Here is a 16,049-nt window from a genome sequence, read left to right as displayed (position 1 = left end):
GATGGATGGATGGATGGATGGATGGATGGATGGATGGATGGATGGATGGATGGATGGATGGATGGATGGATGGATGGATGGATGGATGCTGTCATTATGTGATTAACCATTTTAAGTAAAGTTATTCCTGTTTTTATTACAATATTTAGAAATATCTTTGGGATATATAACCTTCCTCCATGACAGGTTGGTCCAGACTGATTACTGGTTTGAAAGGCAGACTGCTCCATTTCAACCTGTAATAGTGGGGCACAATGAGACCAAAAGTGGAAAAGTATAAAGTAGCAAATAGTTGGAGTGACTGCTTCTAGTCAAAGAAATGCAGCAACACATTTGGGAGGAAATTCAGTACAATCTAATCCATGGATGTTGGAGAATCAGCTCTTCTGGGTCCATTTTTCATATTGTTAAACTGAGTCTATTAAGATGAAAAAATCAGTAAAGCAACTTTAAAACAAAAAGAAACTATAAAAGTAAGTGGTTCATAATTGTATTATATGAAAATATTTTAGCCAAGACAATGTTAACTCCACTGAAAGGAGAATCTAGCCCCTGGTTGAAGCTAAAAGCTGCCAGAATGTACAGCTTTTAGATGAGATGCATCCATGTTTAAAAAAGATGACTAAATCAAAGCTCAAACTGATTTGACAGTTTGGGGGAAAACTACAAAGAAACCAGGTAGAGAGATGACTTGCAGGGACGCTGCAGACGGCCAGACAAACGGAACATCTCGTCTGGACCTGAACTGAATACTAACACTGCTGCATGCAGGACAGGCATGCTAATTACTCGCATCCAGCCTCTGCAACATCTGGGCTGTTTGTGCAACATGGAGCAGGACAGAAACTCTCTAAAGTCCTGGGTAGTTCATCGGTTTGTGAACATATGTGAGAGGATGAGATGCCGTGCATGCAGCTGCATCAACCTCAGACTGTCTTTGAGATGATGGGAGATGAAGATTGGTGCTGGCTGGGGAGGAAGATGATGAACGCCTCATTCACTGCTGGAATAGTAATCAACCAGCCTGACTGAGGGACGTTTCTGTCTCCCTATGAGAGTCAAAGTCAGTTTAAACCGGCTTCATAAGGTGGACAAACCGCAGCAAAGACTTTGGCTGACAGTTTTGATGAAACGTCACCAGTTTAAAGGAGGGACTCCAAGTTTAGTCCCTTAGGGAACAAGAATTGGCTTGATTTTTTCAGCAGGCAAAACAGTAGTTTTATACTTTAAAACCTTAACTTAAACTAAGTTAGTAGAGTTTGTAAAATAATAAGAAATTATTAACAATTATGTGATTTAGGTTTAAATCTAGTTTTAAACCATCAGCCTTAGAGGGACTACAGATCCAAATAATGGCTAAATCCGAAATAAATGACATGTTAAATATGAATAAAAAAAAAAAAAAAAAAAGAGCAATTAAAAACTGCTCCTTTAAACTGGAAGTTTAACAATAGAGTTGTTTCTCTGGATAGGAGAATGGTGGCTTAGTTACAGACCCTGAATAAGATACCTGATCTGTGCGTAATATAAACCAGAAATCCACAGGACCTGTGTGACGCCTTCAGGGTAGCCATGTTTCCATCCAACTGAAATGCAAACTTTAAGCAAATTTAAAGAAGTAAACAAAAAGTTTGAAGGGAATTAACCATCGTTCACATTACATCGTCACAATGGCTGTAGTGAGCGGAAAGTAGAGGATGTAAACTAGCACTGATCTCAAATCAGTAATGGAGAGAAGTTTTAATGACTGTGTTGCTATCGGACAAGTTGCTCATACAGTACGTTAACATGTCAGCTAAAGCTGCTAGTGCTTTTTTTTTCGTTTGCTGTTACCAATCAAGCTTTCTGATGTAATACTTAAAAAATAGCATTAGAAAAAGCTGATGGAAAACACACCTAGGGACCACAATTAACCACCAATCAATCTCTACATGGAATTTTAAGGCGGTTCAGGTACATGGGGTCCAGCCCGGTACAGGTAAGGCTCACTTAGTAAGCAAAAATGAATCCACAGGACTTTCTGTTTAAACCTGAATCAGTTTTTCTATTTAAATCCGACAGAATGAATACAATTATTTCTATTTATTGACTGAAAGAATATTGAGAGATAATTGTTAAAACTTGTTTTAAGTCTAGTATTGGATAGAAACGCTTTTACGCATTGGGTCGGACTTTTGGGCTTTGTTCTAGCAGACAGAACCGATGTGAATGGGTCATGTTTGTAGTTCTTACTGCTCACATCCATCTAATCTACTTTGGGAATACATTTTTTAACCCTTTAAAGCCTGATCTAAGAATAAAACAAAACAGAAAATTACTTTTTTTTGGTTTGAAGTCCTTATTTGGCCTTTTAACAAAATATGTAAAAAGAAAAAACAGAAATACATTTTTGATATTAATAATTTATTACTATGCGAAAAGTCAAGATTTTTTTTGTGTAGTCTTCTGTCCTCTGTTATTAGGTATATCCGNATTTTTTTTGTGTAGTCTTCTGTCCTCTGTTATTAGGTATATCCGATTGTGTACAATAGGATTTTGAGCAAAGTTTTTACCATTAAATTATGCAAAAGGTGTCAAACGCAAAACATTTCAGAAACCGTATGTATCAAATATGATACATTTGGCATTACAGGGTTAATGAGGATGAAACAAGGGTTTTCTGATTGCTTGTCCAATATACTGGCATGGTCGTTCTTAATCCAGCCTATTATCAATTTTTGAGACATGCTTTGGGTCAGAGTCCTGTTATGATCCTCCCACTTTTGGACTTTTTGGTTCTGTTCTAATTGAGTTTCCATTCACATTTTTATTTATGTCATTCTGTGTTTTCTTGGTCATTAGTTTCTTTTCGATTTCCTTTCCAATAGCTTCTAGTTGCTTCTATCCACACCTGCTCTTCCTGTGCAGTTCCTCAGAGCTGGTTTCTCTTCATTTCCTCACTACCCACTCCTCATGTGTGTTTCTCTCTGTGTCTCCTGGTATTTGGATTAAGCTTCTATTGCCATTTTTTCCTTCATTAAATCAGTAAAACTCAGTTCTGCATTTGGGTCCTCAACCAACCTCTACCCTACCTTGATAAGTCCACTTAGAATTTTAGCTGCACGGTGTTTTCCAAATACAACATCATTACGATGCCATCTTCTTCTTACCATACAGAACTTTTTGGACAACAATAATTGTTGGCTAACATATTCCAAGTATTATGACCTTGTATTTTACTTGCTAATGTAATATTTAACCAAAGTCTCGGCAGCAGATGCTCACACAGGGCAGAAATGAAATCATCCAAAACAGTAAAGGTCACAGAAGGATGGAAGCATAAAGGAGGAGGCTCAAACTGCAACTGATATCCTGATCTCAGTATTTATCAAACAACGCCATCGCAAGGCTATCTCACGGCTCGCAGCCCTTCTTAGGAGACCCTTAAGTGCAACAATTTCCTAGAAATTATTATATCTAAGACTGAAAAAAAAAAAGAACTACAATAAAGATAAATGAGTTTGTTTGTTTTTTTTCTACAATTTGTGTTCCAGTTTAGGAAAGTGAGGTAATGGAAAAAGCGTTTAATGGAGAGGACGTTTTTTTATTTTCCCAATAACTTATGAAAAAATGATGACCGGAGAAATTTATAAAGTTTGAAAGCATCAAATCTTATCTTCTGTTTGGAAAGTTGTCTTCTACGCCATTTAAAAAAAAAAAAAAATGTTGAGTTGTATCCATATGTTGAATTGGTTGAATGTGATTTCAGGTTTTGGATCCTAAATGCATCAGAGAGTAAATTTCATTATAGCTCCAGGAGAAATTAGCTGGAATGAAGAGAGTGGATTGACCTTAACTTCTTGCTACAGAAACACACAGAGACAAAGGAAGCAGGAAAAAAGCCTCTTTTTTCCCCCCTACATACAGTAGCAGCCTTCAAAATTTCACACTTTGCTTGATTTGTCCTTGGCTGGTCTTCTACAATTCCTTTTTAAACATCAATCTTTGCACTAAAATATTCTTTCTGTCATGATTTGTGGACCTTAAGAACTAAAGAGAAGAGTCATCTCCTGGTCAGACCCTGTAATTCAATGCAAGGGTAGAGTCAGAGTATAAAATATGCATTGGGGTCACACCAGTGGCTGGAAGTTGGAGGGGATTTAGCTGGGAGTTGGAGGGAAGCGTTTGACTGGGCAGGGCTTTTTTAATTGGCTGCTACTGTATATGAGAATAAGGAGATGTTCTGGGAGCAGAAACGTGCAGAATCACTCGCATCTACTGTATAAACACAGAACAGAAGAAAAAACAAGAAAACTAACAGCTGTTTTTATAAGATTCTTGTTGATGATCATCAACAATTCACATGGAATTTTTCTTATTCCATGCATCAACAGCTCAATGCTGGAAGGGTTAGCATTGAAACGATTGCTTCCACATTGTTGGAACTCAGACGCCTAGAAACTGAGGGATTAGGGAACAATCATCAGGGAGGAAGGGGAGACTGAGGGCAAGGAAATCAGGGAGAACCACGGAGGGATACGACGTCCACATTTGCTTGAAAGGATGGCACAAGATGGACCAGCTTCCGGGGTTCTCCGATCTCCTACTTACCAGAGCGCCCTGACTTGGAGTTTCCATTCTGAACCCAACCAGCTGAGTCTGCCTTCCTCCTCCTCTTCAAGGAGAGGTGGCTTAAAAGGCCTGCAGGTGAGGAACAAGAGGGGAGGGCACCTTGAAACAAGGTGTGAGGGAAATTATCTGCTTATAATTACCTCACACAACCCCAGCTCAGTAAAAACATATGGTCCTTTGCAGAGGTGTAGCCAGAACATTTTTATAAGGGTGGTCAGGCAATAACAGATGTACACTGAGGGGTGGCTGAAAGCAGATAGACGCCAGAACCTCAGGGTGAATCTTCACGGTTCCAAAAGGAGAATGAACAAGCAGAACATCCTTATTTTCTAAATAAAGACTAATTATACTTTCCTACAGCCTTTGCTAACAAATAGATGCATATATTTAAACATCTATGCTGTCTTTATGAAAGGTGTAGTGGAGAAAATTCTTTCAGGTTTGAGTTCTGGGGCGAACATCTTACTCATTGTTATTACTTACCTACTTTTGTCAATAATCATTCTGCAAAAAAAAACATCTAAAAACTGATATTTACATGTACTTATATCTATATTAAATTGATTACTTAAGTTATTTCTAAAGTAGTTATTTATCTGAGTTGCAGAGACATAATTTTCTCTTTACCCCCATATAAGTCAAAATCTAGTTCTGAAATGAATTCTGTATTTATCATCTTTAATGTTATTATTTTGATGAGCATAATTGACCACCAGGCTTTTGTTGTCAAGTAACTGTTAACATATGAAAATGTGAAATGTTAAATAAGTAAGAACATTCCAAATTGATGTTACTGCTGCCAATGTCTGTATTAAAGGGAAAAATGGCAGAGGTGGCCAATGATTGGCTAAGGCTAAGTTGGCTATTGGCTAAAATAACGCAACGCTATTTCTGACATTTTGAATTGAAAAAGCTTTTTGGATGGGAAGCGAAATGTCTTCAAACTTGGAAAAAAAGTCCAGCGGATAGTTTTTTTTTTTTTTACTTTTTTGAATTTATGGAGTGTGCTGGTGAAGATTCTCAGTCATCTAGGTCATAGACTTTCCTGCTTAACCAATTATTAGAGTAATCCGACAGAGGAGCTGATTTTTCCAACATATTAAAGTATTCATTATTAGATCAAATCTGAATGTTTGCAAAAGCTTATGAAGAAAAATAACGTCTAAAATGGATCACAGACTGCTCTGTTGGTCTACGAGGGTCACTTTCAGAGGGTTTTGCCACGAGTTATTAAACCGAAGATCCAGACTATCCATAGATGTATAGGGGAGCGTTTTTTGGAATGAGCAGAAATGACAAATGTGAGTTTTTGGAAGGTGAGCATCTTGTTACATATGATGTTAAAGAAAAGAACCCTACAGTTTCGGTAAAATAACATAACACCAGCAGTTAAACATGGCGGTGGTGCTGTGATGGTCAATTTCCAGCTTTAGCTCTTGAAGAATTTGTAGCAATCAGCTGAATCAAGAAAATCCTGAATATGTAACCATCAGTTTATGACATTAAGCTTAACGACGCTTTGGTTATGCAGACAGACAATGCTCCAAAAAAAAAAAAAGAAAAGAAAAAACATTTCTGCAATATATATAATAGGGCACCAAAAATTACATCCTAACAATCCAAAACACACCTCAAAAGGAGTCGCAATTAGTTATTAGATTTAAAGTTAGGGGGAATCTGAATTTAAAGAAAAGTTAATATTTAGTCTTTGCTCCCCAAATACTCGATTCATTTATTATATGATTGTATTTCCTCAACTTTAATTTAGTGGACAATAAAATGATGACAAGGAAACAAGTTAGTAAGAAAAAAAAACCTACAGAGACCAGTTTCTTTCATTGAAGTAAAAATAAATAAATAAAAAGGCCAGATAGAAGACATTTTCTATGCGTACTTAAAAAAAAATCATGTGCAACAGGTCCTGCAGCTTTGCCCCAAAATATAAAAAATGAAAAGCAGAACACCATTTCAGCACATCTGAACCCTGAACATAAATTCATGTGTAAAGGAAATAAGAAATAATTTTTTGAATCATAATTCCACACTTTTATAGATACTAAAGAACATTCTGTAGGAGAAAACATATAAAGTTAAATAAAAATGTAATACAAGGAAGTGCCAGAGCTCTGCTCTCAGTAAAGCCATCCTTTAAGCCATAAATAAAAGTGAACCTTGAGTCGTTGATCAGTGTTCTGCACTAAACCTCTTCTCTCATAAATCCACAAATTTAAGTGGAGCTCCAAGGTCTGAGGTAGATTGGACAGGATATGAGCGAAGTGGGCAGGAAGAGAACCTCCATGACGCTGACTGGGTTAAAGCATTTCTGCTGCAGAGGCAGATGCCTCCTGGAACTGGTTAGAATTCAGACATAACCTTAATTTGCTCACAGACTCCCAAACACAGCCTGTTATAATAAACAGTCTAGCTGCAGCTATCAGAGAATAATTGTGACGTGAAAACGTCAGAATATTTGGTTACCATGGAGTCAGAAGTGAACGGAACAAACTGTTGGATCTGAACCTAAAGCTTATGGACTGAGTCAGTAAAACTGGTCTGTTCTGTTGAAGCAGAGGGGATCTTAACATCTGGGAATAAGAAACCATCGTATTTCCCTGTTGATGTTCGAACTCTCTTAGCTTTTATACGACCAATCGGTCGTTTATCCTGAAGCCTGATCGAATTGTTAAGCATAGCCTTTAATGATAAAAAACTGCAGCATGTCGGTGGAGCTGCTTCTCCTCTCCCAACGACCGGCTGGTGTTATTGCTCTGGAAAGGATTTCATGTTCCTAGTTTTACTTTCTTTCCCCAGCTGCCAGACTTTAGCCAGACACAGTTTTAATAGATAATTCATTCATTTTATTATTTTTAAATAAACCAACACTGAAAAAATAGCAAAAATATTTCTTTCTTTTCCAAGGTAACATATTAAAAGAGACAACTTGTTTTTTTTTTATTATTAATATTCCCCTTCTAAATCAAATATAAACAAAATGGATAAATAGCTTGAAAATGTAATTTTTCGATTTTTTGTTTTGGGCTCTGAGTTGATCAGTTTTATTAAGCACGTTCAGCAGAAAAATAAAATAAAATACACAGGACCTCAAAAAAACATCCAACGGAAAGCTGGCAAAGTTTTACAGACTTGGTCTGTGTCCGAACATCCACCCTGACCCCCAACCGCTCCATCACTATATAGAGCAGGGACTTTATAGTGAACTCAGCTAACTGACCGTTTCGACAGATGATCACTATTTTTCACTCCCTGTTGGTCACACCACTCAGTCTCCCTGCATGGTGTCTGTGCCATTTTTTATTCTATTTCACCCCAAAAAACAATCCCACGATGCTTTGCAAGGAGAGCTCTTGCAAAGAATATCTGCTCCTCTACCGACCATGGATGTAAGCTACTTTTAAATGTTCATCGTGGAAAACTCTGAGTCCACTATTTTTTCATCCACAAGGCATTCAGATAATTATATAAAATGGAGGAACCATGAATTTTAATTTAATAATAGTATCACTATAAGTAGAAAGTTACATGACTTATTAGTTGTGCTCAGGTGATGGCTAAAAAGGTTTTTGGATATTTTTAATCCAAATTGAGATTTGATTCTGAATCCGAAGAATCTGTTTTCTCCACATTTAATTTAGAAGAGTTTGAAAAATCAAACTAACCGCTCACCATTTTTCTATAATATTAAATAAAACACATGTTGAAAAAAGTTTTTTCTTGTATCTAGAAAAAACTGAATAAATCTTATTTTTTGTTTTCATTTATCAAACCTTTATTTTATCAGGAAATCTAATTTTTGAGGGAGACCTGGCCAAGAGCCACCAGAAAAATCCCATTTAAAAACACACAGATAAAACAACTTACAGTTGAGCTTGAGAATTACCTTTACAATCCTCAGTCAATAACCTATTTAGAAGAGTTTAACGGAGCTCAGTGGAATGTGATGCTGAACCTGCAGAGAACTTTGAATATTAATCCATATTTGTAGATGAATTAATCAAAGTTTAGCCGAAATCTGAGAACCTCAGGACAGTGAGGAGACGTCAATGAGAGCAGCTGTAACAGTTATTGGCAGAAGACCACTTAGATATGAGGGCAGTTTGCCCCAAATGGTCTTATAAAGGAATATCAGGCAGTGCTTTTATGTCCTCAGAGCAGCGAGTACAGTTGGCAGTGATGGGTTCTGTATGCAGAGTTGGTTATGAAGCCTTGTGCACTGTGAAAAAGTATGACCGTGCAGCAGAGGACTAAAGAGGAAGAGCAGAATATCTCCATAATCCAGCAGTGACAGGAAGGTGGACTGAACAAGTCTTTTCTTCACATCCAGAATCAACATTGATTTACTTCTGAAGTAAAAGCCATTTAAAGCTTTTGACTTATTCAGATGTTTTGTGAAGAGGGCAGTTTACCATCAACTACAAATATTTATAATAAAATTTAAAAACAGTGTGTAAAAATGTGCTTTTAGCTGCTGAAAATTGAAAGAAGCAATGTTAGAAATGAGTGAGTCTAACCTCAAACATCGGATTCATTCAGTTGATTTTAGTTTATCACACCTAAAAGTCCAGCCTGTCACCTCTTACCACGCTGTTTTTTCCTTGTTTCATTTATCTGAGGACGGCTGAGTGCTTTTACGTCAAGGCCCCGACGCTTTTCTGCTGCCGCTTCCCTGGAAACAACTTTCCACTAATGTCAGACTGCAGGGAACAGTGACGCAGGAAATCAGCGGGAACGAGCCCAAACAAACAGAGGAACCAGCAAACGGACGGCGTGCAGAGGACCCGGGCCACGGCTGGGTGGAGCTGGCAGGAAGCTCTGTGTGCATCTGTCTGTGAGATACCTTCAGAACTGGACAGCAGCCGCGTCAGCAGGACAACAAGCAGGCCTCCCTCCGCCACAGTGATTAGTAATGACGCCGCCCCAGCAAGCGACAGGAAAAAGGTAGAAATAACAGTTATAAAGCCACAGTGGGCCTGATTCATACCTGCAATGAAATCATTTTCTATCTTTCCGTATCCTCAAAGCAAATGGTTAGACGGGTCGGTTACATGAAATCATTCTGATTAAATGAAAAGCCGAGTGCATTATGATAAGGTGGTAGAAAATAAAGGACATGGTATAGTATCTCAAGACATTTAACAAATATATATCTGAAAGTTTCATTTGCAAATGTATTTATAACCCCTTTTATCAGACTCATAAAATAAATCATTTTAGGTGAGCCAAGGACAGGGGAAAAACTCATCAAGTTTAGAACCCCTAACACCCACTTTTTTATAGCTTGTTCACAGATGATTTCATACCTAAATGCCATTGGCCAGAAAAATAATACTATATAAAATAAATCGCACATTCTTGTGATGTGTCTCATTTGAAAGCCAAGACCTTCTTATTTCTGCAAATATGTGTACAAAAACCCTTTCTTCTCCTTGAAAAAAAACAAAACAAAACATTTTTTATGTTAAAACTTTTGAATAATTTATACCGTAGTTTAACTCTCCCATTTACTAAACTTGTTCTTCATATTCTGGACAACAACTGTGTAAATTTTCAGATCTCTAGTCATAAGCATTATGAAACAATAGCCTCATTTACAATACCCTCTGAAAACCGATCCATGCAGAGCTCGGTTCCTGACGACCAAATATGCACCTCGCTAGCACGGTTCCTCGCCTCCTAGTGATGATCTACGGTAGTTTTATTTTATTTATTTTGTTTAACCTTTATTTTACCAGGAAGTCCCTTGAGATAAAATCTCTTTTTCGAGATTTTATCGGTACTACTCCTCTCTAGAGGCAAACAAGCAAACCATGATAGTGGATAATATTCAGGAAATTATGTTTTGTTATCATTTTTATATTTCGGTTTTTTTCAGAGAGTCAGGCGAAGAACGCAGGCTTTGGTGAATTTACTTGACAGAATCGGCTTTTGGTAATTGATACGACAGACGATAGTCTGATCAGGGCAAAGAGACATAGGAAACAATGACAGGCGTTGAGGTTCATCACACTGCTAAGCAGAATCATCACTGGAAATCGTGTGGCGTGGTAGGTAGTTTTTACAAATGTTTAAATCTTCGTTATTATAGAGGCTGACTGTAAGGAGATGATGCGGTCTGCTCAGGTGCTCTTTGTTATCTGAGAACTGAGCCAGAACTGAACCAACCGGAGCCCTGCTGATGAACTAGTACCAGTTTAGCATGGCTGGGTTGAGTCTGCTACGGTCCAGTTCAGTTGTCCGTACCATTTACACTGAACGGTTATCTTGGTTACCGTGCTCTGACCGATCTAGGCATGGTTTCAAAATGCTTTTGATCCTTTTTGTATGTAAAAGATCCATTCGGCACAATTGTAACAAATTTGGACCAAATGTTCCAAACTGATTTATTTGAATTTTATGACTAATTTGACCATAAAAAAATAAATCTATGTTTAGATTTACATAAATTTTCATTCAAGCACCTTTTTTTTTTTTTATTTTTTTTACAATCTTTCTAATTCAGAAGCATGAAAGTCAAATTTGTGTGTAACCGCTAGGTTCTCCTCTCTCTTCCCGCAGGTAAATAAACCCTATATTTTTTAGACCACCCCACACTTCGAATATATCAACGCTAAGATTATTGGCTAACAAAATATGTCAATCAAAAGTCGATTAGTCACTATATTGTCGAGCGCCAGCTGAATAAAACTATGTGACACATGCGCATGGGGAGGGCCTTTTTTTAAATGCAGGAATTTTCCATACTAATGTGGATATTCAAAATGAAAGTTACATTCAATGTAAGGAGTAAATAGGTAAATGAATATGTCCACGCAACGTAGATGATCTAAAATGGTGGACTGGTATCATTACAGGGATGGATTATATGTTTTCATCCTTATGTTATTAACTTTTATATGGCAAAAAAAAAACAACCTTTGGTGGATTATTAGGACACTTAAGCTTGTTTTTTGGGAAATACAACTGGATATTATTTTTCTGCAGACAAATGAGCCTATTTTTGTCATTGACGGTTGTGTTTCGGATTGCCAGAACAGGATAAACAAGTTAGGATCTGAAAAATATAAATTCCCCGTTGATGACAAATAATTAGTTATTGGTTTTTGTAGTGTATTGTTGACTTACATTTGAGTCGAGGGTCGCATTCCTTAGGAGTCTAAAGAGGTATAATAAGCTGGCTTTTACTTTGATATTAGCGTGATATTGTATACGGAACAAAATGTGACGTAAAAACATACCAATATCAGGCGGTGGAAGCTAAGGTGCCTCAGAGTTGAGATCTTGGACATTGGTGAGGTCACTTTTACAAATAGCTTCGTCTGTAATATTACCGTGGATGTTTAGGGGAAATCAAATAGACAAACATCTAAAAAAAAAAAAAAAATTGAGACCCCCCCCCAACAGATCAATCTGAAGAAATAAGAGACAAAACTTCATGATATGCATCTGAGGTGGTCACAATTTGATTTTAAACAGGTTTCTTCGGGGTTCAAACAGGAAGCAGGCTCCATTTACACGCCTTTCACAGGGATATAAATACCAGTTACCATCCAACACCCGCCAGTTAACACCAATAAACATCAAAGCCTGAATAGTAAGCCCACCCAGCCACTCTGTGAAAGCAGATCTACTCACTTTTATTAGAAAGCTGGGCTGCAAACAGCTAAGAATAACCTGAAGGAAAGCTGCTTTAAAAGCAAGCAGCTCTGAGGCTCAGCTGGTCTCCTTCCTCTCAATCTGTGATTCAGAGATCTTCCAAATGTCCTCAGGGGGGGTTTAACTCCATAAAACAAGCCTTAAAGTGGCCTGTGTGTTATTCCAAAAGGGGGGGTGTAAGAAGCAATAATCTGACATGAAGGTTAAACCAGCTGAAGCCTCTCTGTCATTTCACTATCTCATTTAAAGGCAGATATTTTGGATTTATTTTCTGACATCCTCTGTGATGCTCAAACTTACTCTGCTATGGATAAGCCTTGTAAGGAGGAATGGGACAAATTTCAAGTGAAACCTTTCATTAAAAGGGTTAACCAACAGTACGTGTATGATTCGTTTCTATGGAACTTCAGCTTTAAAGCAAATATTTCTTTCCTCCTTCAAGCCAAGCGTTATGTGTGGGTTTGCAACACGATGGAAAGTGTTTACGTTTTTCCGCTGTCACACAGCACTGAAACTGAGCAAAGAGGGTTTTCTTACCTGCTCATAAACTAGAGAAGAATTTGCTTCATATGTCTGCAAACACTTTCAATAGGGAGGAGAACAGGCAAACGGTTCCCCTTTGATTTCTCCGTAATCAATTCTTGTAATGGTCTTTATTAATATTTGTTTAGATATTAGAGCAAAATTTTGGATATACCCACAGATATACCCTCTTTAGTATGTACTTTTTTGTTTTATTCTTAACAATTTTAAACTTAATTAACTCAGTCTTGTCTCTATAGCATGATTTGATTATTGATTTGTATCTTAGTCCTTCACACACATTTATAGGAAATCTAGGCCTTAGGAAAAATGTAAAATATGTCTCATTGCTCAGGTCAGTTATTGAGAAAATTACTTTTAAAGACAGACCAGGTGTTTAATCTGCTCTAAATAGTTTAAGAGCAGCATCTGATTTAATTTGAGATGTATTTTACAGATGTCTAAACATTTTGGGGTGTTAATGTTAATTATTTCAGCATATACATATGTAATCCATATAGGGAGGAAGTGGTTTGATGTCGCTCTACAGCCATCTTTAGGTGAGTGGAGAGGTGAATCTAATCCCCAGAAAGGCCTCAGGTCAGGATTTGAACCAAGAACTAATAACTAATAGCAAATAGAAATACTTTTTTTTTTTAGAGGTCAATGTCAGGATGAAGAAAGATGCCTCTGTTCAATTCTATATATAATCTTCAGGAAGTTAAAATCCTTCATCTGATCCAAAATGCTGCAGCAACAGTTTTGATGAAAATTAGAAAAAGAGATGATATCTCTCCTATCCTAACTTCTATTTATTGGCTTCTTGTTAAATCCAGAATAGAATTTAAAATCCTGCTTCTCACATATAAAGCCTTGTATGGTCAAACTCTGATTGTTCCTTAATTTCCTAACAGCGCACCTCAATCTCAATCTGCAGCTTTACTAGTGGTTCCTTTCTGAAAAAACAGAGTGGGAGGCAGATCTTTTAGCTTTCAGTCTCCTCTCCTTTGGAACCAACAACCAGCTCTAGTCTGTGTGGCAGACATCCTGTCTACTTTTAAGAAGAGGCTTAAAAACTTTCCTTTTTGATCAAGTTTGAAGTTAGAGTGGCTCAGGTTATCCTGAGCTATCTCTATAGTTATGCTGCTATAGGCTTAGACTGCTGGAGGACATGGGACCCACCTTTCATCATTCTGCTTCATTCAGATTGCTGTAATAAGCTGGTTTTCCTTGGATAGAAAACCTTGAACCAACCTGACTGCATATTCTGGTGCATATTCTGATTTGAATTGTATGTATTAATAACTTGTTTAAACCTAAATATCTCTTTGTGTCATTATAACTGACAATAAAGTATGAGAAAATGTCAGATGATTTCCAAAAAAGCTTGGATACGCTAAATATTCTTAACATATATGACAGATGTTGAAGGTAAGGATTCAAACATCCAGCTTTGTAGGAAGAAAACGTCCCTAAATGCAGCTCAGTGACTGACGTAGAGAATGTATTCAGAACTTCACCTGTTTTTTGATGACGGTGATGATGATGATGATGACGATGGTGGCGAAGGTGGTGCTGGGAGGAGATATGGACGTGTTGGGCCAGTACATCAGCCAGCCTGCCAGCGGCCGCCCCGCTTCCTCCGCTACGAGTAGAAGAGGAGGATGAGGAGGCGTTGGACGAGGTGGTGGTGGTGGAGGATGTGCCGTGGACCGCCCTGCTGATCCAGTGCTCCATGCTGATGCTACCCTCTCTGCTGGATGAAGTTCCTCCTCCCCCTCCGCCATCCTCTTCTTCTCCGTCTCCTCCTACTTCCTCGTCGCCATCGCCCTGACCCTCCCCCTCAGATCCAGAGGAAGTGTCTGAAAAAGAGAACCAGGAAGACGGGTGATCAGAGAAGAAAGGCTCAACACAGACAGCATGACAGCCATTAAAAGATAATTTTATAAATAATATTAACGTTTCTTAACATACAATTTAATAGTTTTTAGGTTAAGTTGTTTCATATGTCGAATTAACTCTGATTTATCCACTGAGTTCAGGTTAAAAACATAAAAAGTTCTGAGTTAAATGGCACAGAAAAACTTAAAAAGTGCATTTTAATCAAAGAGTTTAAATCTCTATAATTTTTTGTGGTTGAAATGAAATAAAATAAAATAAAAAGTTTTACCATGAAATGACAAAGGAGCAACCTGATTTTGCATCTAAATCTTTAAACAATCCAACACAGCTACTTTCAGGAACACATCAGCTTCTTCCTTATGGCCAGATAAGCTTAGCTTTTTATCATGTTAAACTAACGTAGGACTTTTATCGTTTAAAAAGAAAAATCTCTGACATAAATCTGAAGTTAATAACGGAGAAAGTAATAAGTTACAACACAAACAGAAACTACTGGCCCTCAAACAAAAACTTTTAATCTCATTGAAGAGATGCTTGGATTAGGATTGCTAGAAACATCCTGGTAAGACGATGGGACTCAAGGTGACATGAGAGGTTCACTACAACCTCCTGCACCATGTTCAGAGCAAACATTTAGACCTTAATGTAACAGAAGGAAAATTAGTATTCAAGAATAGAAGGTCTGGATTCTGGTATAAATTTATAGAAAACAATCCTGTTGCAGTGTGAGAGAGTAGATGGGAAATGGCGACATTTTATATTGGTTTTTCTCCTTTTTTCCCTAATTTTCACAATGTATGTTCAAACTGGAAATAGTGACAAGAAAATTGTGATAAAAAAAGATATTTAATATTTCTCAGGGTCCAAGCCTGCAGCGAGGGACACCATCAGACTCTGGGTTTAAAGTTCTGATATGCAGAAAATAAAAGACAATTTGTGGGTTTGACCAGTACTATGAGAGAAAAAATGGAAAAATGAAGAACAGGAGGTGTGAATTCTGGTGCATTTCAGCAGGGCTGCAACAAACGATTATATTGCAAATCGATAAATCAGTCGATTATTTTATCAATTAATAATCAGATAGCCAAAGGTTCCAGTTAACGATTAAACGATTACTAAATTAGTTGACGATTATTTTAATCAAGATTAATCCGATGAATTGTTTCAGCCCTACTTTTTAGCTTCCTTTAAAGAACGTTGACTAATAAAGAAACTTGAAAATAATAATAAAAAGGAAAAAAATAAGACCACCTTAAAAAAATATACACTCACCGGCCACTTTATTAGGTACACCTGTCCAACTGCTCATTAACACTTAATTTCTAAGCAGCCAATCACATGGC

General features: G+C 37.4%; 1 protein-coding gene across 2 annotated transcripts in view; it reads right to left on the bottom strand.

Moving 5' to 3' along the window:
- Nucleotides 1-16,049, bottom strand: part of LOC107102632 (disco-interacting protein 2 homolog C) — a 101,952-nt gene that overhangs the window by 74,230 nt on the left and 11,673 nt on the right. For both annotated transcript variants that reach the window (XM_015402011.1, XM_015402012.1), the window contains exon 3: nt 14,325-14,666. In XM_015402011.1, coding sequence (XP_015257497.1) covers nt 14,325-14,666 — 342 coding nt within the window. The remainder of the gene's footprint in view (nt 1-14,324; nt 14,667-16,049) is intronic.

Source organism: Cyprinodon variegatus, unplaced genomic scaffold (genome assembly GCF_000732505.1).
Source record: "Cyprinodon variegatus isolate N-32 unplaced genomic scaffold, C_variegatus-1.0 Scaffold1284, whole genome shotgun sequence".
Classification (NCBI taxonomy): Eukaryota; Metazoa; Chordata; class Actinopteri; order Cyprinodontiformes; family Cyprinodontidae; genus Cyprinodon; species Cyprinodon variegatus.
The sequence above is the reverse complement of the archived record's forward strand: the minus strand, read 5'-3'. Positions and strand labels throughout refer to the sequence as shown.